Below are 23,908 nucleotides of genomic sequence, written 5' to 3'. Positions count from 1 at the left end.
CTGCAAAATGACCTCCAGCAGGCCACAAATGGAATTGTGAAAAACTGAGTTTAAATGTATTTGGCTAAGGTGTATGTAAACATCCGACTTCAACTGTAGGTAGGGGTACAGTGACTAGGCAACAGGATCGATAATGGACAGTTGCAGCAGCGTGTACTGTGAGTGTGTGTGGTGTCAGTGTGCATATGTGTGCATGTTATGTGTGTGTGTGCTGGGGTGTCAGTGTAAGTATGTGTGAGTGTGTGGTTCCAGTGTCCAGTGTGTGAGTCGGTGCAAGAGAGGGTCAAAGCAGGGAGTCCGGGTAGCCATGTGATTAGCTATTTAGCAGTCTTGTTTAGCAGTCTTATGGCTTAGGGGTAGAAGCTGTTCATGGTCCTGTTGGTTCCAGACTTGCACTGGTACCGCTTGCCGTGCGATAGCAGAGAGAACAGTCTATGGCTTGGGTGGTTGTAGTCTGTGATAATTTTTGGGGCCTTCCTCTGACACCGCCTGGTTTAGAGGACCTGGATGGCAGGGAGCTCGGCCCCAGTGATGTACTGGGCCATACTCACCACCCTCTATAGTGTTTTGCGGTCTGGTGCCTTGCAGTTGCCGTATCAAGCGGTGATGCAGCCAGTCAAGATGCTCTCAATGGTGCAGCTGTAGATCTTTTTGAGGATCTGAGGGCCCATGCCAAGTCTTTTCAGCCTCCTGAATACTTAGGAACTGTGGAAATCATTAGGATATACAGTTGATATCCTATATTGCTGTTCCACTGTGTCTGACTCTGCTGCTGCTACTGGATGGAATCAGCTTAGTGTGTTAGTGGGCTTAGATCAGATGGTGTTTCTGAGAATGTATCAGATAGTGTGTTGTGACTGCAGGGAATGGATACCAACAGTGGCAGGGACAGGACACAGTTACTCTACGAAGGTACTGAATTACATTGATCTGTAGATTAGTTATCTATCAAAAGCCAAGCCTAGGTCAAGTTAAATGACTTAGCATCCTAAATGGCAGGCTATTCCCTATATAGTGCATTACTTTAGGGTGCCATTTAGGACAAGAAAATAAGGTTAATTCATGTTATCTGGAGAATGTTCTTTCACACATGTTAACTGCTTTTGCATTCTTTTTTTGTTGTTGCCGCTAATATTTATCTTTTTAGGGGACCTTACCATTTTTCATCAGATAAAGTCCATCTCCACACGTTAGAATAATGTCATCTGTCGGAAGACAATGGAGATTTTACACAAAAACAGAGAATGAGATTAGGGTGCAATGTCAAAGCCTTTGTCCCTCCTTAGGTTCCACCCACACACTCACTCCCACCAAATACCTAAAGGAGCTGCAGCACCCTGACTTCCTGGACCCCAACGCTGCCCCCGAGGAACCAGAGCCTGCCCCTACAGAATGAGAACACACACTGAGAAGTAAAGATAGTTGTTGTGATGTGAAGCCACCTTTTCTGATCTCCCTCAGCCTCACCCCACTTCCCCTCCTCTGGCCCTGGTCCCGGGTTCCCGATAGCAATGGAACTTAGGCTTTCAAGTGTTTTAAAGATGCATCGTTCCTACAACAACCGAAGACGTAACATGCATTTCCCAAAACACTACGCAGAGATAACGTTGGCTAAGTGTGTCGTTGGAGCATGTGTCAATACTGATATAGGTTCGAAAGAAAGGTCCAGCTGCTCTCGGATCATCTTTCTCCATTGAAATCTTACCTTAACATTATAATTATTCCACAATACTGCCGACGGATCAGGTCCTAGAGAGATATTATCACCTTTTGGCTGCAAATATTGAGGCGGCTTATTCTAATGCTTACCCTGGAGCCTAATAATGCATTAAATCACAAATTTGGCACATCAATGCGCACATACTGTTACAACTCAATTGACTAAACATTAAATACATTTCAATATGATTGAAATACTGTATATGCTGTATTATTTTTTTGAAGCAGTCATCTCGGTTTTCTGTCATCCTTCACAGACATTGCCAGCTTAGTATTTGTAGTCAACTTCGATTCGAAGTTATGGGGGTCCCAGAGAGACAGATAAACAGCTTGATTCTATGTTTAGTGGAGAGATCTTCTGTGTATAAAGTGACACGGAAGGGCAAAAAAGGCATCAAACGGCGCACTTAGCTGTTTTGAGGCAGTCGGAAAATAACGAGCGTTTTTCAAGTGCAACTTTACTAACGATGGTTTTGGGAAAACAGCTCGGAGATTTAACGGTGCTCCTACGAAGGTTCTAACGATGAACTTAGCCTTAACTAGCCTTAAGATGCTTTCGGGAAACCGTGCCAAAGACTCTGTCCCCTGTTGTGCATCCCAGATGGCACCCTGTTACATTGCACTACCTTTTGACTAGGGCCCATAGGAAAGCACATTTTGATTCTACTGTTTGTGATCTATCCCTTTGTTCCTCGCGGTTCAGTGGATTGTTTGTTCTCACCTCTATTCTTTGTCTGTATGTGTGTACTTGGTTAGTGGTGCTGTCGTCTATTCTGTTTATCTCGTCTGTGCTCTCTGTGTCTGCCCTTTGGAGATTTGTCCTTGTGGTGTGCTGTATGCAGACAGTTGTCAATAGCTCCCATTTGTAATTTATTAACAATCAACAAGGCACTATGTCGGAATTGTATTTAGCAATGTAATATTTCTTGCACAGGTTTTTTTAAATGAAGCTTTTTTGCCCCTGTATTCTTTTGTCGTTTGGCTGAAAATGACATGTTTTAGAGAAGCATATAAAAGCTGAACCCATGTCTTCATATGTGATTTCTGCTGTCTGTGTATTTCTCTCAATGTCATTCCAATTTGGAACTGTACTGTACTCTAATTAACCGACGAGCCTAGTTCAAACTGAGAAGATATGTGTAGTTCTCTCTCTCTCTCTCTCTCTCTGCTGCAGGATCAACCAATATCTTCACCCCTACACGCCTTCTTCAAGCCCTCAAAGACATGGATAAGCAACAAGATGTTTGAGCTGAACAGCGAAGAGCTCCCTGGCTGCAGTTGTCCCTTCTCCTAACCTCCAAACTCTCCCAACTGGCATACATGAATAGTCAGGACCCAAGACATAGCAAACCCTTCTACTCTATACATAAGACTGAAGAAAACAAATGGCAGCATCTATTTCTAGCATATCCAAGTCATCTATTCAGATATCATGTTTCAATAGAATTACATGAGATCCCTCAAAACCAGAGCACCAAGAACCACATGTTTTAACTACTGTACATACACCCTTAATGATTGGATGGAAGAGTAGAGATTGAGTGTACGCTGGATAACTGTTGATACTATGAGCAGGAGATGTAAACTGCCATCTCAGGATGCTGTTGTTGCACTTCCTTAAAAAGGAAGCCAGTCATAGAGGAGATTAGATTAGTGTAGTTGGAAATTGAGGATTATTTAGGCTGGTGTTTGGTGTAGAGTGCTCATCATATTTCAGATAGGAGTATAAAGGCACCAACTGTGAAGATAGTGCGATGGGATCTATGTATAACGTTCCCCCCTCAAAAATATTTGCGAGATTCCTGTGTTTCTAAGACTGTCTGTTTTTAGTGTCATTATATCTTTCGTCTCAGTGCTCGTAAACATTTCCGGAACATTGAGCAAAAAGACCGATTTTTACTTTCAGTATTTTGAAAAAACATTTTAGAATTTGGAAACTTCACCACCATTTTAAAATGAGAAACATCGTCCGTCTCACGCAATCAGTAGTTAGTAGAATATATGCCATGCTGTATCAATGTTTTGATGGTGATTCACCGAACTTTGGACATGCCAATGGGAAGCCACTCTGTACTGGTGGTCATTTAGCAGTAGTAAACAGTACAGTAGCTGGACAGTGATCAACCATTGGAAAGTTCTTCCTCTATTAGTTTAGTTGTCTGTCTCTGTTCATTAACATTATGTCACTATATTGACTTGATTTGTCCTTTCCTCTCCCTGTAGTAGTTACGGTCATTTCCGTTCCACTTTCCAGTGTTGACACCGTCATGACGCAACAATTTGTTGTCATTGCAGCTGTTGTTGTTGTATAGTGATTTGTTAGCTTTCTATCAGAGTGATCTATTATTTATTAAGAGATATTAGTTCCCGTAATACCAGTATAACTTATCAGAATTCGATGCTTGGAAGTGATTGATCACAAACCGTACTCTTTCTGAAAATATCATGTACTAAAGCTCCAATAAAGGCTTCAAATAAAAGTTGGTCTTGTACTGTTACATTACTACATGACTATTGAAATACATAGAGTGCATTCGGAAATTATTCAGACGCCTTCACTTTTTCCAAATTTTGTTACGTTAACAGCCTTATTCTAAAATCGATTAAAAAAAAAAAATGATTCTCATCAATCTACACACAATACCCCATAATTCCAACAAACCTCTAAAGCTTTTGAATATTGTGGGGGTTACTTCAATAAATGAAACATTTCTTTGAATGGTAGGACTAAATTAATACTATTTTTTGTGGGTGGGACTAATAAGATAACAAATGTAAAATATACTGTGTCTGTAAAATGTATATAGGTTCAGAACTTTTGTGAAATAGCACAGTTAATAATATGTGGCAAATAGAAATCAAACTGGATGGACATCAGAAATATAGGAAGGCCAGGACAAAAATAAAAACTAAACAGAACGATTATAAAATAGATTGTGTCTGTGAAATGTATATATTATGTACAAGCTGGAAGTAGAAGCCTAAGTGTTATTGTTTATTAGTTTACTCCAATTAGGGGAGGGCGGTAGGGTTTGTGAGAAATAATAAAGGAAAATACATTTTAAAAGGATATATACATGTGTGTGTATGTATGTATGTATGTATGTATATATATATATATAAATCTGTTTTGTTCGACAGAAGGATACCCAGCAGTGATGCAGCTTCAACTTGCAGGTATATTTTAATTTGTCACTGATTATCTCCTTACGTAATGAATGTATAGCCAAAATAGAACTCCTACCTGACATAATAGAGAAAAATGCAGTACATCGAGTCATATGTGCTATCCTATTTAATAGCTCTATAATACGAGTCTCTCTGTTGAGCACTGTGAAGGAAGTTCAAGGCCATATGTTTGTAGGCAGTGGCTGCTGAGCCAACTGAACACTGTGAGCCACCAATTTATGGTGACAGCAGAGGAGGCTGGTGGGATGACCTATAGGAGGAAGGGCTCATTGTAATGGCTGGAATTGAATAAATGGAATGGAATCAAACGTTGTCTCCATATGTTTAATACGGTTCCATTTATTCCATTCCAGTCTTTACAACGAACCGGTACTCCTATAGCTCCTTCCACCAGCCTCCTCTGGGTGATAGTCTATTCTTAATTGATAAATGATAAATGAAATGAAAAATATTTTGTATTTTGAAATGTTATAGCTATACAACCAAACCAGGCAAAAAAAGATCTAAGACATGAGTTGGTAAATCTTTATTCAATTCACTTCAGTGTGGCATTGTTACACTTTGCCGGTGTTGGAGGTGTCAAATCGGTGAGCAGCTACTTGTGATCATTTTCAAGAAGCCACATCCGTCCTACTGGTATTAGAAGTTCAGAATGAGAAAGTGTAGGCTATATAGAAATAATGACGCTCAAACTGAAAATCATTCAACGAAATGATGAGGATTTCTGTCATCCTAATCGAGGTGTAGACTACATCTTACATTCCAGTGTTCAATCTTTTAAAGAAGGCTGCATGGGATTTCTCTTAATGCGGCTCCATGCAGCCAATGGCAATGTCAGCTTTAGGTATAATGCCAAAAGCCGCTTTTGGATTTCACAGCTCTAATGCAGCTCCACCTCCGACACCGCCAAAACAACCTCTATACAGATGTCGGATCTGATTGAATAGAGTCCTAAGGTTTTAGTGCAGTAAGCATTTGGTTATGATTGTACACCTCTAATATTGTGTCAGCTCTGTAGTAGTAAGATGCACTATGTTACTATGATATGCTGCTACAGCTATAGTGCTGAAATATTAGCCTGGTCCTAGACCTGTTTGTGCTTTTTTTGTAAAATTTGTATTACGTTTATTTGCAGGGACAATGCACAACATAAACATAAGTCTCAAACCAATGAGGATTGATGTGTTGCACCAGATTTAGCTTACAGCTACTTTCCATCTGTAGCCAACTCCATTGCTGTCATTGTCAAGCCAAACATTGCCATGACAATGAGTGACAGGGAGCTGGCATGATAGCACAAACAGACTGGCACGCAGGCTACTCAATCATTGTCCAGCATGATTTCTTTTTTTTTTTTTTTTTTTTTACAATACAGCCTACTCTTGGGTAACAGAAGGCTGGCACAGAACAAAAAAAAGGCAAATTTACTGACAATGTATTAGCTATAGCAGGTGAGGGTGTTGTAATGTTACATCACTTTTATCTTTGCACCAAACAATGCAAAATAATTGCAAATACTCACGGTAACAGTATGTGACATCAGTTGAAATATGATTGTATTTGTCACATGCGCCGAATACAACAGGTGTAGACTTTACCATGAAATGCTTACTTACGAGCCCTTTCCCAACAATGCAAAGTTAAAAAGTAAGAAAAGTTAGCAAAATAAAGAAAGGAAATAGTAACACAAAATATCAATAATGAGGCTATATACAAGGAGTACCGGTACCGAGTCAATGTGCAGGGACATTTAGTTGACAATATAGTAAGATGAAAAACCCAATGTAAACCTAAAGTAGACTATTTACAAGTCTGCTGCATCATGGCTGCGTTTACACAGGCAGCCCAATTCTGATATTTTGCCCAATTATTGGCAAAAGTGCTGATCTGATTGGAGGAAAAACCAATTAGTCGAAAAAGATCAGAATTGGGCAGCCTGTGTAAACTGGGGCAAGATGCAGCAGACTTGTAAATAGTCTACTTTAGATTTACATTTTCATCTGACTGTATTGTCAACTGATGTTTACATACTTTTACTGTATTTGTATTTGTAAATCTTGGAATTATTTTGGTGCAAAGTGCCAAAAGGTGATGTAGCATTACATCACCCTCACCTGCTATAGGTAATGCATTGTATGTGGTCAATCAATCAATACCCAACTGGAACCTGAGCAAATACACTGAGCAACTAGTCGAATGAGAGCTACTGTAGAATGTGACAGCAGACACAGGAATAATACAATGATATTGTTTGTAGTTGTGATCCTTTCAAACAGTAATGTAATCTGTCACTCTATTATATGTCTATAAATCTATTTACAGCATATACAGTGCATTCAGAAAGTATTCAGACCCCTTGACTTTTTCCACATGTTGTAACGTTACAGCCTTATTCTAAAATGGATTAAATTTTAAAAAATCCTCATCAATCTACACACAATATACCCCATAATGACAAAGCAAAAACAGCCTTTTATGAATTTTTTGACATTTATTAAAAAACAAAACAGAAAAACCTTATATACATAAATATTCAGACCCTTTGCTATGAGACTCGAAATTGAGCTCAGGTGCATCCGGTTTCCATTGATCATCCTTGAGATGTTTCTACAACTTGATTGGAGTCCACCTGTGGTAAATTCAATTGATTGGGCATGATTTGGAAAGGCACAAACCTGTCTATATAAGGTCCCACAGTTGACAGTGCTCGTCAGAGCAAAGACCAAGCCATGAGGTCGAAGGAATTGTCCGTAGAGCTCCGAGACAGGATTGTGTTAATGCACAGATCTGGGGAAGGGTACCAGGACTCTTCCTAGAGATGGCCACCCGGTCAAATTGAGCAATCGGGGGAGAAGGGCCTTGGTCAGGGAGGTGACCAAGAACCCGATGGTCACTTTGATAGAGCTCCAGTGTTCCTCTGTGGAGATGGGAGAGCCATCTCTGCAGCACTCCACTAATCAGGCCTTTATGGTAGTGGCCAGAAGGACGCCACTCCTCAGTAAAAGGCTCATGACAGCCTGGATGTTTTTCAACAGCAGGGACTGGGAGACTAGTCAGGAATGAGGCAAAGATGAACGGAGCAAAGTACAGAGAGATCCTTGATGAAAACCTACTCCAGAGCGTGCAGGACCTCAGACTTGGGCGAACGTTCACATTCCAAAAGGACAACAACCCTAAGCACACAGCCAAGACAACGCAGGAGTGGCTTCAGGACAAGTCTCTGAATGTCCTTGAGTGGCCCAGCCAGAGCCAAGACTTGAACCCGATCGAACATCTCTGGAGACCTGAAAATAGCTGTGCAGCAACGCTCAGCTTCCAACCTGACAGAGCTTGAGAGGATCTGCAGAGAAGAGTGGGAGAAACTCCCCAAATACAGGTGTGCCAAGCTTGTAGCGTCATATCAAAGAACACTCAAGGCTGTAATCGCTGCCAAAGGTGTTTCAATAAAGTACTGAGTAAAGGGTCTAAATACTTATGTAAATGTGATATTTCAGTATTTTATTTTGTATATATTTGCAAAAATGTCTAAAAAACTGTTTATGGGGTATTGTGTGTAGATTGATGAGGGGGAAAAAACAATTGAATCAAATTTAAAATAAGGCTGTAATGTATAAAAATGTGGAAAAAGTCAAGGGGTCTGAATACTTTCCGAATGCATATATGTGGACAATATATATGTATCATGTTTGGACTGTTTGCAGTCACAAAAACATGTAATTTGTATAATATAAAAAAATACCTACAAACCTTTAGTCTATGATAATCTGTTATACTCTTATTGAAAGATGTATCATTAGTCATTTTATAGTCTCTTACAACAGTTCATCCAGTTCAAGACATCGATCAACAGCAAGCAATGTGTTGTGTCCCAAATGGCACCCTATTCCCGATATAGTGCACTACTTTTGACCAGGGCCCATTCGGGAAGTAACTGGTGCCAACCTCCCCGTTATGGTGACAGGATATCCACTAGTATCTCACTACACTAGCATACACTGCCGCTGATACACTACATGGCCAAAAGTAGGTGGACACCCCATTAAATTTGTGGATTAGGCTATTTCAGCCATACCCATTACTGACAAATGTATAAAATTGAGCACACATCCATGCAATCTCCATAGACAAACATTGGCAGTAGAATGGCCCGTACTGAAGAGCTCAGTGACTTTCAACATGGCACCATCATAGGATGCCACCTTTCCAACAAGTCAGTTTGTCAAATTTTTGCCCTGCTAGAGCTGCCCCTGTCAACTGTAAGTGTTGTTGTTGTGAAGTGGAAATGTCGAGCAGCCACACACAAGCCTAAGATCGGAATGCGCACCGCCATAGGACTCTGGAGCAGTGGAAACACGTTCTCTTGAGTGATGAATCACGCTTTACTATCTGGCAGTCCGGCGGACAAATCTGAGTTTGGTGGGTGCCAGGAGAACGCTACCTGAACGCTATAGTGCCAACTGTAAATAGGAATAATGGTCTGGGGCTGTTTGTCATGGTTTGGGCTAGGACCCTTAGTTCCAGTGAAGGGAAATCTTAATGCTACAGCATACATTCTAGACGATTCTGTGCTTCCAAATTTGTGACAGTTTGGGGAAGGCCCTTTCCTGTTTCAGCATGACAATGCCCCGTGCACAGAGGTCGATAGTGAAACCGTTCGCCGAGATTGGTGTGGAAGAACTTGACTTTTGGCGATGTAGTGTACAGTATATTCTCTCCCATACACACAATGTGCATTATGGCTGCTGCTGCATCCCCTCCACCCCCAGCTCTGCTAATAGTGAGTCAGTTACCTATAATTGACAAGTTATTTATCTGTATAACGATGCATTAGCAGCTCCTGGACTAATTTACCTCTCCCAGGATCACTCTCTGACTCTTCATTACCGTCTCTGATTCAGCTCTACAGCTCAGATGAAGTACCTTTGCTAATTTTCAGTATTGTCTCTGCTTTTATCTACTGTATATATATATATATGTATATATATATATGCATATGGAAGTGTATGAAAAAGGATTCTTAATGTAATCACAAAATTCACCACACAGCCAATTAACCAATACTGTATACCATGAACACAAAGTATAGAAAACGAACTACCCTTAAAAATAAAAAATGAATCAAGTAAATTAATAAAATCTATAAAGAAATGTGATCCTCTTACATACAGACGACCTAGTGTTATAAATAGCTCAAATCCTCTACCTAAAAGGTGTTTCAGTGTTATATACAATATATACGATACACAATATATAGGGTGTTCATAAAACATTACAGAACTTATACAAAAAAAAGTATTTCAGAGATAGCATAAAGGTATAGTTCGACTAAGATTAGATACAATTTCTGTCCATTTTCAAAGCACCATCTTGGTATAACCACTTCCAGGGGAGAGCTGCTACGAATGGCAGACCTATTGGACGGGGGGAGAGCAGGGAGACTGAAAAGCAGCTCAATGGAATGACATAACTAATGACATCACAGCATTGATATTGTTGTTATAAACGGCGATTTTCAAGATTTCAGTTCAATACTATTAGGTTCCATTGGTGGGTTCTTCTTAGGTTCTATTAGGTTATATTGGGGAGTTCTTAATGCAGAATGTCATGCATTTTGGCAATACAACTCTACATGGCAAGCCTGGTTGCGATCTACAGACAAAAAAGTGGGAAGGGAGAACGGGTTTAGACGAGACTAAGATAGATTGTTTATATTAACACTCAGACCTCTCCCTCCTGTTCTCTCCTTCTCCGTCCGTTTCACCTCTTTAAAGTGCAAAGTCCTGCTAAAGCCCCTGCAGGAAAATGGGAACAAGCACTTCTTATTTCACAAGTTCAGGTAATCCCTGCCTATTTCAGTCCGTTTTCTTCTGTATGGTGGCTAATGAATACGACCCTGCAAAAGGCCCTGCAGGAGAGCTGCGTTCAACTCTGTGACCAGGAAGTCAATGTGGTCCCTCTCTTTGGAGTTGAAGGCCTCAGCGATGATGCAAGCAGCGTCCTGGTGCTCACGGCCCCTCAGGGAGACACCGTTCACTTCCAGAATCACCTGACCCACCTTCAGCTGCCCACAACCATGTGCCGAGCCCCCCTTCTATAAGAGAGAGAGATGTGGGGGAGAGTGAGAGAGAGAGATACAAAGGGGAGAGTGTGAGAGAGAGAGAGAGAGTGAGATACCACAGTGTGCCATCACAGCAGCAAGATTTGTGACCTGTTGCCACAAGAAAAGAGCAACCAGTGAAGAACAAACACCATTGTAAAGACAACCCATATTTATGTTAATTTATTTTCCCTTTTGTACTTAAACTATTTGCACATAATATGACATTTGAAATGTCTTTATTCTTTTGGAACATTTGTGAGTGTCATGTTTACTGTTCATTTTTTATTGTTTGTTTAACTTTTGTTTATTATCTATTTCACTTGCTTTGGCAATGTAAACATATGTTTCCCATGCCAATAAAGCCCTTAAATGGATAATTAATTGAATTCAGAGAGACAGAGAGAGATACAGGGAGAGAGAGAGATAATGAAGCATCATCCTTGTGGCAGAAATAAAGCGCTAAAGAGAGAGCGAGAAGATATGAAGCGAAGAGAGAAGAGGAGAACATGGTTGGCGGTTTCAAGGAAAGGTTAGAGACAAAATACAAAGGTAGAGGCTCTTCTGATTAATAGTCAGAAGAGATTGAGGGGAGGAATGATTTGGCACTTTGTGCGGGGTGGCCTTCTATCGGTCAGGCCAAATAAGGACAAAGACATCAGGGTAAAGACATCAGGCTAATCAAATCAAATACCATTTTATTTGTCACATGCTTGTAAACTTCAGGTGTAGACTAACAGTGAAATTCATACTTACGGGTCCTTTTCCAACAACGCAGAGTTAAAGACAAAACATTTAATAAAAAATGTATATAATGACCCAAGGAATAAATACACAGCGAAAAACGAACAACAGTGAATCACTGTGAATTACTCCCATCCTCAAGCAGGCATTGACCATCAGAAGGAGCAACATCACAACATCTGATAAGCCATGGATGACTCCTCAAATAAAGGAGCTCAATGTCGATAGGCTGAGAGCTTTCCAATCAAAGGACAACAGTGAGTACCAGAGACTGGGCTCCAAAGTGGCATACCTGGGGCAGCAGGTAGCCTAGTGGTTAAGAGCATTGGGCCAGTAAACGAAAGGTTTGCCGTTCTGCCCTTGAGCAAGGCAGTTGACCCCCACAACAACTGCTCCTCGGACGCCGATGACGTGGATGTCGATTAAGGCAGGCCCCCCCGCACCTCTCTGATTCAGTGGTGTTGGGTAAAATGCGAAAGACGCGTTTCAGTTGAATGCATTCAGTTGTGCAAATGACTAGGTATCCCCTTTCCCTATCTCATTCAACATGCTAAGAAAAGATACTGCACTAGGAGGATAAAGTCTCTCATCTCAGGACTAAGGACAGCAGAAACTGGTCCATTAAAAAGCTGATGGGAGATGCAGAAGACCAGAGTGAAAGAGATGACACAAAGACACAAGAGTGTGAAACCCTGAGTCTATACTTCTCTTCTGTGTGGAAGGGTGCCACATGCAACCTCCCAAGCTCGGAGGTTGAAGACAGCATTTTAGCAAACATCACTACTGATACCTACAGTATTTGACAGGTCAAGATACTTATTCTCAAGGTGAACGGGAGGAAAGCAGCTGGCAAAGATGTAGTGGGGTAATATTTGATATATGCATATTATACTGTATATACACCTCACATACGACTCATAATAAGACTAAGCAATTAGCCTATAATGCTTTTTATCTGACTCCATGAAGATAACTAAAATATACAAGCAAGCTTTACATGCTGATCACACCGCTCGCGTCGTGTGCGCAATCGTTGCAAAATAAATGTACACGTACATGTTAGTCAATCATTGCACCCACACTGCTTGCACGAGTCAACGAGTGTCTGCTTAGCCAGGCGTTAAAATAGAACTTGGTTCTATTTGTGATGCTTGATGTGCTGCAAGTCCCGCCTCTCCCATCTCCTCATTGGTTTTTAGGAGCATATACCCACGTGCCATCTCCTCATTGGTTTTTAGGAGCATATATCTATGTGGGTGATTGAAAGATGAACTGAGGTCCACACTCCAGTTCAGTTGGTGGTGGTAATGCACCTTAAAGTTGGTTGCCAACCCCTATATAAAGGCCAAAGAAGAAGAAGAAGCCTTTAGGAGGAGAGGTTATTATAAACAGACTTTTACCCTTTTATCTGTGGATGAATTGTCAGAGTAGAGGACCTTGTGCATTTCAGGTAAAATAACAACCCAATGTTTATATCCCAGGACAAATTAGCTAGCAACAGCAAGCAAGCTAGCTAAATTGCCATAAATGTTTAATACTTGGTTCAGAGTTTGTTTTGATATTTCAACCTGCGTGTCCTGATCGTGTCTGGTGTGAGTGGACAAAATCAACATGCGCACGAGCGGTCTGGTCAGCATGTTAGGCAATGAGTTGGCGTTGACGAGCAAGAATTGGTCTGAGAATTGTCTATATCAAAATGCAGATATTTAAGTGATAACGCCCGAGAAGCCGGTGTTTGGAGGATACTGTATATTGGCACAGGTGTTGTTAAGCCCGAGTTGAAGTTGAAGGCCGGCAAACCGCGCCAATATATCCTCCAAACACCGGCTTCAAGGGCATTATCACTTTTATACAACGGGTTACCAACATATTCAAATAATATTAAAATAATGCTTTACATATTTTCATTAAAACCTTTATTTTGATAAATGGGTGAAACGGTTCACAAAACTCACGATTCGGTACGATACGGTACAGTGGTGTCACGGTTCGGTACGGTTTCGATACATTGACAAAATAAATGCCTGAGAAATATGTAATTTATCAGATTTTCAAGTTTTTCTTTAAGAAGATTAATCTATGGAAATGATCTGCAGTGAGCACAGATCGGCTTGCTGTGACAATGTCAGGCGCTGTGGAGAATACCCTCTCGCTAGGGACAGAGGTCCCAGGCACAGCCAGGTAGCGCCTTGCTAACATGGCAACATGAAGGTATATTAACTCTTTGGTCTTCCACCATGTAGGTGGATCAGCATCCAGGGGAATACAGTCCACTTCCCTGTATGAGGTCACCTCCTCCTCTGTGACCTTGACCTTTGACTTGGTTCCCTGCTCCTGGGTCGTGAACAACTCTCCAAAAAGCTCAGCCATGGCAGACTTCTTTTCTGGAGGAGAACCCCTGTTGTCTGCAGTCTCTGTAAAGGGGTTGGCTCCTGTGGTATCTATGGCTTGACCCTGCAGAATTACAATTAGATGAAAATTACTGTCTCTGAAGTGGCTTTAAAAATACGATTTGTTGTTAGAAATATACATCAGACACTATTAGGACAATTACAATTATAACTTTATAATTAATTGTTAAATCACTAATTAATAAAATAAATGTCACATTAACAAAATAAATACAATACCTGTTGTATATTGGTCACAATCTCTGCTGTGAGTTCATTGTAAACTCTCAGACGAGCAGCAGCATCCAGGTGCAGCAGGGACTTGAACCAGGGGTCCAAAACGGTGCTCTTGTGTAAGAAGTCTTTGACACCAGGGTCAGCATATCTAGGCTCCAGGTTAACTCTGATAGCAGTCTTGACATCCCTTGCTGCGGGTTCATCTTCATCAGATGCCACCATTGATTTCAGGATCATTGTTTTCATAGGCGGGACCATGGAAACTGATGGAATGCTCTCAGTGCATATCAGTGTTGTGACTGTTTTGAGAGGTTTGCACACTTTGATAACTTCCTCTGCTAGTCTTATGTCATTTTCAGACAGTCACAATATCTTTGACATTCTTCCTCACAGCTTGATCAGTCAGTGTAGAATACACCGCAACTTTCTGAACAAGGTATCTCTCAACCATGTCATGGCTTGAGTTCCATCTAGTAGGGACATCTTGGATTCGTTTGTGGTATGGGAACTCCAGCATGTGCAGCAGTTGTGCTTTTGTGAAAAGCTTATGAAGGAATTAGCCGTTAGCTAAATGCAAAGGAGCAACATGGCAAGCATTGGCGAGCCAGAACTAGAAGACGCGCCAGTATCATTCAGGTCTGCCGTCTGGGAACATTTCTGTTTCCCTGTAAACTATGACGGGGATTGCCAACGAATGGTGGATAAAACTTCTACAACATGTAGGCGCTGTTCATTGCCGATAGCCTATTCGAGTGGCAATACGCGTAACATGACTACTCATTTGCGCCGAAGCGCCGAAAACCCTTAAGTGCCAATCAGTGGGACTAGGTGAAAAAATGAAACCACGTCTCCCCACAGCCTTCAGGCAACAATATGCGGCTGACTCCGGTAGGGCTAAATAAATCAACGCAGCGATAGCAAAATCCATAGTGGCAGATATGAGACCTTTCTCTGTGGTAGAGAATGCGGGGTTCAGAAACATGTTTAAAGTGGTCAAGCCGCGCTTCACTATTCTTTCTCGTACACATTTTGCCCAGACATTAATACCTGCCTTATACAAAAGAACAACTTGAAAGCGAGTAGTCAGAAACACGGTCTGTTGCTCAAACAACAGACAGTTGGACGAGCTACCTTACTGTAATGGCTCATTGCATTACGGCAGAGTGGGAGATAAAAAGCCATGTCCTTCAAACACGAGAGTAGTCACACCAGTGTAAACTTGGGGGAAGAGCTAAGGGACGTAATTGGAGACGGATAATGTAACGATTTCTGTGACCACTGACAACGCTAGAAATTTTGTAAATGCAGTTGCACTAGCTGGATTGGGGCCACAGATAGAATGCTTTGCTCACGTTATTAATCTAGCATCTCAAAAAGCAATGTCAGTGAATCCAATCTCTCGCAGCACTAGCAAAGATCAGGAAGGTGGTATAAACTAATTGCTGCTACGATGTTCTCAGCTCTGTTCTCGCTGGAGTGAAATAACTAATGAGCGGAGCTGCGGACAACTATAAACAACTTTATTATTATGTGGATATTTTGCCCATGTTGATTTATACTTTTTTCCCTAGCTATAATATATGATTAATGTATTGTTCAGTTCGCAGTGCGTACCGAACCGTGCACCGTGGACCCTGTACTGAACGGTTCAATACGAATACACTTACCGTTTCACCCCTAATATATATATACACTACCGTTCAAAAGTTTGGAGTCACTTAGAAATGTCCTTGTTTTTTAAACAAAAGCACATTTTTTGTCAATTAAAATAACATCAAATTGATCAGAAATACAGTGTAGACATTGTTAATGTTGTAAATGCCTATTGTAGCTGGAAATGGCTTATTTTTAATGGAATATCTACATAGGTGTACAGAGGCCCATTATCAGCAACCATCACTCCTGTGTTCCAATGGCACATTGTGTTAGCTAATCCAAGTTTATTATTTTAAAAGGCTAATTGATCATTATAAAATCCTTTTGCAATTATGTTAGCACAGCTGAAAACGGTTGTCCTGATTAAAGAAGCAATAAAACGGACCTTCCTTAGACTAGCCGTGTATCTTGAGCAACAGCAATTGTGGGTTTGAGTACAGGCTCAAAATGGCCAGAAACAAAGACCTTTCTGATCCTGGATCACTACTGCCTCTGATCTGGCGGATTCACTAAACACAAATGCTTTGTTTGTAAATCAGGTCTGAGTGTTGGAGTGTGCCCCTAGCTATCGATGAATAAATAAAAACAAGAAGCATGCTTGCCTTACTGCTCTCACTGTTCCTTCACTGTTTCCTACAATTTAGTCATTCAGCAGACGCTCTTATCCAGAACGACTTACAGTCAGTTCATTTTTTGGTAGAAACCCCCCACCCATCACAGTTATTGCAAGTAGACCCTTCTTCAAAATAATTTTCCTCTATCAGCAGAATCAGCGCCAGGAAGAAAAATATAAGTGTGGGATGTAATAACACCCTAACAACAATTATATTGGACAGCAGCAGTCCCCACTTAAGTTTAAGCACCCTGCAATCTACCCTCATTACGACAGAGGGGGAAGGCATTCCAACTAACCAACAATGTTTACTCTTTGGAAAGCAGTGGCACTCTAGCATTATGCAATAGCTGCTGCAGAGCCTTGAAATTGGCTGTGACAACCTATTGTTTATAATGTTCTTATCGCACCATATCCCCAGATGTGTTAAGGCTCTATATCATTAAGTCAGTAAAACAATAAAATTCCATTAGTGTTGACTGTCATATCCTGAAATAACCTCTTCAACCATGTCACTTATAATTCTCTGTATGACCATTCAGAGCCAACCTAATGTCTGCGTGTCAAATAGAACCCTATTCCCTATGTAGTGCACTACTTTTGACCAAGGCCCATACACTCTTAGAAAAAAGGGTTCCAAAAGGGTTCTGTGGCTGTCCCCATAGGAGAACCCGCTTTCGTTCCAAGTATAGCCCTTTTTGGTTCCATGTGAAAGACTTTTGGGTTCCATGTAGAACCCTCTGTGGAAAGAGACCAAAATGGGTTCTTCAAAGGGTTCTCCTCTGGGGACAGCCGAAGAATCGTTTTAGAGTGTAGGGACTATAAGCACTAAGGTTGCCATTGGGAAAACAACTATGGACTGTTACTGAATCATAGACAGTACCATTAAATGGTGGGGGGAAATAGTTGGAATAATGAGGCGGTGTGATATCCCTGCTATGTTGATAATGGGCGAGGCAGCGAGTGTTGTGTTAGATGAACCTATAAATGAGTGGAAGTCGGTCCAACAGGACTCTATTGGACTACTGATATTTATGGGGGCTGTTCATGAGGAGTCATTGATATGGAAATCTCTGCACCGTCACACATACACCTGTTTCTGTCACGCCTGCTCCCGCTCTCCCTCTCTGGCACTCGGGGGCGCCAGGCTGCCTTTCATTACGCACACCTGTCACCATCATCACGCGCATCAGCGCTCATTGGACTCACTTGGACTCCTTCCCGTTTTGATTGCCTTCCTATGATATGTCTGTTTCCTCTGTTTCATCCCTGTGCCAGCATTATTGTTGTTTCCGTTTCCCCTGTCCAGACGCTGTCTGTATTCTGTTCCTGTCCGTGGTTATTAAATGTTCACTCCCTGTACCTGCTTCTCGTCTCCAGTGTCAATCCTTACATCAAGGCTGTTCTTGACAATAATATTTAAATACACATGCAGGTCCACTCACAATGACTATGTCTGTCTACTCACACCTGAAAACTAAACATGAAAACACGTGTTCCTTATTGGACAAGTTCAGGTCGACCCTCCATTTTTGGGTTTGCTTCCGTTTTGTTCCTAATGAATATGGGCCCTGGTGACCTGAATTGATCATCCAATCCAAGACTCCTGAGACTAAACAGGTGGTAGAAAACTTTCTTCAACAAAGTTACAAATCCCCAGGAGAGCATCCTTTACCTGATTTGAGATTCTGATCAATGCAAATATAGGCTGCTATTGCGCACATAAACAGATGCTCGGGGGAAAGTCACATTTAGGATGAAAGTGAAAATGGTAATTCTGTCATTTTTTATGCTTGCTGTTTATGCAATAAAAAATATATAAGTATGGCACACCTTCAGGCACAACATGGGGGGGTCTACATTCACATAGGACAAAGTAGTTCTTACTATTTACAGACATCACAGTACAAAAGCCCTGTGTAGTCCTCATCATGCTACATTCATGTTCAGAGTTATCCTAAATGCCGGAGTATGATAAGGTGACGCAGAATCATCTGCTTTTACCCGGAGCCCCATAAGTCCTGGTCAAAAGTAGTGCACTATTTTGGGAATAGAGAGCCATTTGGGACGCAGAAGTCTCTCTTTCTCACCTGTATGGTGACGATGCGTGGCAGCGGCTGGCGTGTGTTTGCCCCTCCCTCTATAGCGATACCCAGAGTATTGGCATTCTTTACCACATGTACCAGGGTAGGGGTGGGCACTGGAGAGCCAGGCTGCTGCAGGGAACACAAGAAGAATGAGGACATCGAATGAGGACATTGAATAAGGACAAAAAGACAGAAACAAGACAAACACTACGGTTAAGGGATGGACAGGCACTGAGCGTACTGTAATAAAACGTGTGGCAAACCATGAATTTGTGAAAAGGCTAAACAGAGTGTTGTTAAACGCAGAGATTTTTTTATTGTTATGGCGTCCCAAATGGCACCCTATTCCCTAGCTAGGGCTCTGGTAAAAAGTAGTGCACTATGAGCCCTGGTCAAGCGCAGTGCACTATATATGGAAAAGGGTTTTGAGACACCAACATGTTATTTATGTTGTGATATGAGCCCTTGGTGGCCCTCACCTGTTTGGATGCCAGTGCTGCAGGTCCCTGGGCCACTTGGGACTGCTGTGTGGCCTGGTTCTTACTGGGCCGAGGACTGCTGTCTTTACTCAGCCCTCCTGCCTCAGCAATGTCCACCCCACTGTCCTCACTCAGAGTCTGACCACTGTCTGACAGTTGGGACAATGTGGCGCCTGGATACACAGAAGTAATAGATTCGATTATATATACATCTTCCTAATATTGAGTTGCACCCCCTTTTGCCCTCATAACAGCCTCAATTTGTTGGGGCATGGACTCTACAAGGTGTTGAAAGAATTCCACAGGGATGCTGGCCCATGTTGACTCCAATGCTTCCCACAGTTGTGTCAAGTTGGCTGGATGTCCTTTGGGTGGTGGACCATTCTTGATACAGACGGGAAACTGTTGAGCATGAAAAACCCTTCAGCGGTGCAGTTCTTGTCACACTCAAACTGGTGGGCCTGGCACCTACTACCATACCCCGCTCAAAGGCACTTCAATCTTTTGTCTTGCCCTTCCACCCTCTGAATGGCATACATACACAATCTATGTCTCAATTGTCAAGGCTTAAAAATCCTTCTTTAACCTTCCTCCTCCCCTTCATCAACACTGATTGAAGTGGATTTAGTGACATCAATAAGGGATCATATCTTACACCTGCATTCACCCGGTCAGTCTATGTCATTGAAAGAGCAGGTTTTCCTAACGTTTTGTACACACAGGGTACAAGCATGTCAAGTGATACACACACAGAAACACAGGCAGGTACGCACAAAAACACATAGACACACATTGACCTTTACCTCTCTGCTGGGGCTGGGGCCTGACCTCAGCAGTCAGTCTGTGTACGCCTGCCATGACACACTGACCTCCCTGGCTGAGGGAGGGAGAACAGGGAGAGCAGGGTCTGTCTGGGCTACATGGGGGCGGCTTCAGGACAGCAAGAGAGGGACAGGGCGAGGGACATGGGGAGAGACCAGGGGAGGGACACGGTGAGAAACAAGGGGAGGCAGTCTTAGGGGAGGTAGCAGGCTTCTCATGGGAACAGGATCTGAAGATGGGGTGCTTGATGGTCGTCTCCTGGGTTGGAGGAGCAGAGGGGAACCACAAAGGGTTGTGATGAAGGGAGCCGGGGCAGGTATGGTGGCCAGAGCTAGGACAGCCTTGAAGGGGGTGGTGGTCAGAGGTGGGGGTGGAGATGTGGAGGGAGTTTTGGCAGGTGTGGTGAAGAGAGTTTATGGATGTCTGATGACCAGAGCTTAGATTGGCACTGTGGTTGGTGCCAGGGTTGGGGCTGTTTTGGTGGCCAGGGTTGGGACAGGTGTGATGGAGGCCAGAACTAGGGGAGGTGGAGGTTTGGTGGTTGGAGGAGCTGAAGGCTTTGAGGGATTTGTGGTGACATTCCTGGTGTAGCCTGGTGGGGGCAGTAAAGATCAGGCCAGACTGGGAATGACTGGATGAGGGGCGCTTGGAAGGGTCTCTCTCCTTGGGGTTTCTGGTCTGGGTATGGCCGGAGGGAAGAGATGGCTTGAAGGACGGAGGAGATTCAGCTGTAGACTGCACTTCTTTCTAGAAACACAAAAGGACATTGCTTGTACAGAAAAGTGGTCCAAACTCTTTACAACCTCAGTCTGTCTGCTGAAGTTCACCAAAAATGTTTTTAATGGAGAGTCACCTTCAAACGCAACTTCACGCCTCACCTTTAAATGCATTGTACACAAAGATTAGCATTTAAGTCTAATTTTCCACTCATGCACGTAATAAAACCTGACTACTATTTCCATCAGACTAGAACAACCTCAAACTCACACAGACTCACCAATGTAACGTCAGTTAGGACATTAGTGCGTACCCCTGGATCTTGCTCTACACTGTCACCATGTGAGCACTCATGCTGAAAGAGACAGAGATATGACTTCACCTGTTTACTTTAACTTATCATTCAAAATAAACAGGCCCATCCATAGACTCACTGACCTGCATCCCAGAACAATGTTGTGTGACAATAATGTACTGAAACATTAACCCCGTACCGTGACTAAAGACTTCAATTATCAATTAACACATGAAGTTAATTTAGTGCATACAATATAAATGAACTACAATTTCTTGTTTACTAAGGGTGTGATTTTACAACTATAGTAATGAGGATGTCAACGAGGCCAATTATACAAGCACAGAATGCACCATGGCAATCAGCAAAACCAGCCAACCAACAGAAAACAACACTTTGTCACCTTGGACCATGGGGAAACTGACACACACACACACACACACACACACACACACACACACACACACACACACACACACACACACACACACACACACACACACACACACACACACACACACACACACACACACACACACACACACACACACACACACACACACAGTCGCGTACAAAAACAGTCGCGTACACACACACACACACACACTAAGATGAACTACTGCTGAGCACACAGAGATATACAGTTGAAGTCGGGAAGTTTACATACACTTAGGTTGGAGTCATTAAAACTATTTTTTCAACCACTCCACAAATTTCTTGTTAACCAACTATAGTTTTGGCAAGTCGGTTAGGACATCTACTTTGTGCATGACACAAGTAATTTTTCCAACAATTGTTTACCGACAGATTATTTCACTTATAATTTACTGTATCACAATTCCTGTGGGTCAAAAGTTAACATACACTAAGTTGACTGTGCCTTTAAACAGCTTGGAAAATTCCAGAAAATTATGTCATGGCTTTAGAAGCTTCTGATAGGCTAATTGACATCATTTGAGTCAATTGGAGGTGTACCTGTGGATGTATTTTAAGGCCCACCTTCAACCTCAGTGCCTCTTTGCTTGACATCATGGGTAAATCAAAAGAAATCAGCCAAGACCTCCACAAGTCTGGTTCATCCATGGGAGCAATTTCCAAACGACTGAAGGTACCACGTTCATCTGTACAAACAATAGTATGCAAGTATAAACACCATGGGACCACGCAGCCGTCATACCGGTCAGGAAAAAGGCGCGTTCTGTCTCCTAGAGATGAACGTACTTTGTTGGGAAAAGTGCAAATCAATCCCAGAACAACAGCAAAGGACCTTGTGAAGATGCTGGAGGAAACAGGTACAAAAGTATCTATATCCATAGTAAAACGAGTCCTATATCGACATAACCTGAAAGGCCGCTCAGCAATGAAGAAGCCACTGCTCCAAAACCAGCATAAAAAAGCCAGACTACGGTTTGCAACTGCATATGGGGACAAACATCGTACTTTTTGGAGAAATGTTCTCTGGGTGATGAAACAAAAATAGAACTGTTTGGCCATAATGACCATCGTTATGTTTGGAGGAAAAAGGGGGAGGCTTGCATCATGTTGTGGGGGGTGCTTTGCTGCAGGAAGGACTGGTGCACTTCACAAAATAGATAGCATCATGAGGGAGGAAAATTATGTGGATATATTGAAGCAACATCTCAAGACATCAATCAGGAAGTGAAAGCTTGGTCATAAATGGGTCTTCCAAATGGACAAAGTCCCCAAGCATACTTACAAAGTTGTGGCAAAATGGCTTAAGGACAACAAAGTCAAGATACTGGAGTGGCCATCAAAAAGCCCTGACCTCGATCCTATAGAACTTTTGTGGGCAGAACTGAAAAAGTGTGTGCGAGCGAGGAGGCCTACAAAACCTGACTCAGTTACACCAGCTCTGTCAGGAGGAATGGGCCAAAATTCACCCAATTTATTGTGGGAAGCTTGTGGAAGACTACTCAAAACATTTGACCCAAAAACTATTTAAAGGCAATGCTACCAAATACGAATTGAGTGTATGTAAACTTCTGACCCACTGGGAATGTGGTGAAATAAATAAAATCTGAAATATATCATTCTTTCTACTATTATTCTGACATTTCACATTCTTAAAATAAAGTGGTGATCCTAACTGACCTAAAACAGGGAATTTTTACTAGGATTAAATGTCAGGAATTGTGAAAAACTGAGTTTAAATGTATTTGGCTAAGGCGTATGTAAACTTCCGACTTCAACTGTACTTGGGTTCAGCTCTCAGTCATCTGAAAGATAATCTCTCCTCACAATGGTTTAAAATCCCCCCAGTCCACGGCTGAATAATCTCTGCTTTGTTGGAGCAAATGGCACCCTCTTCTGTATAGTGCATTACCTTTGACCAGAGCCAGAGTCTGGTCAAAAGAGGAGCACTAAATAAGGAGTAGGGTGTCATTTAGGGTGCAATATTTCCACTACCTTGGCAGAGCAGAGAGTGGTAGGGTTGGAGTGGCTGTGGCTGGCTGAGGGCTCTGTGTGTACACAGTGGCTGTGTGGATGCAACGTTCCTTTTTCTCCATGCCAGGCCTTCAGAGCCTCCCTCTCACGGTGCAGCATCAGACCATCATACAGCTCCAGGTCCTGGGGAGCCACCAGGCTACGCACCTCAGACAGCAAGGATAACTGTAGAGGAGAAACGGTCAACAAGTTACATAGAGGCCCAATAGAGTTACATAAATGCGCTATCATAGTTACATAGAAGCCCTATGATGTTACAGAGGCCCTGTCGGTTACATAGAGGCCCTATAGGTTATATAGAGGCCCTATAGGTTATATAGAGTCCTTATTTGACTTAGAGCAGGTGCTGGATGTCAGAAAGTGTTCAAGAAAAGAAGAAAAGGTGAAAAGGGGACTC

At 42.2% G+C, this 23,908-nt stretch overlaps 3 protein-coding genes across 4 annotated transcripts in view; 1 reads left to right on the top strand and 2 right to left on the bottom strand.

Moving 5' to 3' along the window:
* The window catches only part of LOC139576417 (syntaxin-binding protein 1-like), a 32,168-nt gene extending 27,946 nt beyond the window's left edge, over positions 1-4,222 (top strand). The window contains exons 19-20 of one of the 2 annotated variants that reach the window (XM_071402531.1): positions 1,287-1,412; positions 2,894-4,222. In XM_071402531.1, the coding sequence (XP_071258632.1) occupies positions 1,287-1,396 (110 nt within the window). In that variant the 3' untranslated portion in view covers positions 1,397-1,412; positions 2,894-4,222. The remainder of the gene's footprint in view (positions 1-1,286; positions 1,413-2,893) is intronic. The other variant, XM_071402532.1, reaches the window with a different exon arrangement.
* A 1,197-nt stretch (positions 4,223-5,419) lies between these two features.
* The window catches only part of LOC139576415 (whirlin-like), a 100,964-nt gene continuing 82,475 nt past the window's right edge, over positions 5,420-23,908 (bottom strand). The window contains exons 7-11 of the mRNA XM_071402528.1: positions 23,473-23,676; positions 20,015-20,780; positions 19,212-19,384; positions 18,736-18,861; positions 5,420-10,999 (exon numbers count right to left, since the gene is read on the bottom strand). Of these exons, the coding sequence (XP_071258629.1) occupies positions 10,787-10,999; positions 18,736-18,861; positions 19,212-19,384; positions 20,015-20,780; positions 23,473-23,676 (1,482 nt within the window). The 3' untranslated portion in view covers positions 5,420-10,786. The remainder of the gene's footprint in view (positions 11,000-18,735; positions 18,862-19,211; positions 19,385-20,014; positions 20,781-23,472; positions 23,677-23,908) is intronic.
* Positions 13,588-15,591, bottom strand: LOC139575215 (E3 SUMO-protein ligase ZBED1-like). The gene is made up of 2 exons (XM_071400198.1): positions 14,380-15,591; positions 13,588-14,203 (listed from the first exon to the last, which is right to left on the bottom strand). Exons 1-2 carry the CDS (start codon positions 14,632-14,634, stop codon positions 13,793-13,795), a joined length of 666 nt encoding a protein of 221 aa, XP_071256299.1. The 5' UTR covers positions 14,635-15,591; the 3' UTR covers positions 13,588-13,792.

Source organism: Salvelinus alpinus, chromosome 5 (genome assembly GCF_045679555.1).
Source record: "Salvelinus alpinus chromosome 5, SLU_Salpinus.1, whole genome shotgun sequence".
Taxonomy (NCBI): domain Eukaryota; kingdom Metazoa; phylum Chordata; class Actinopteri; order Salmoniformes; family Salmonidae; genus Salvelinus; species Salvelinus alpinus.
Note: the sequence above shows the minus strand (reverse complement) of the source record. Positions and strands in the feature narration are given on the sequence as shown.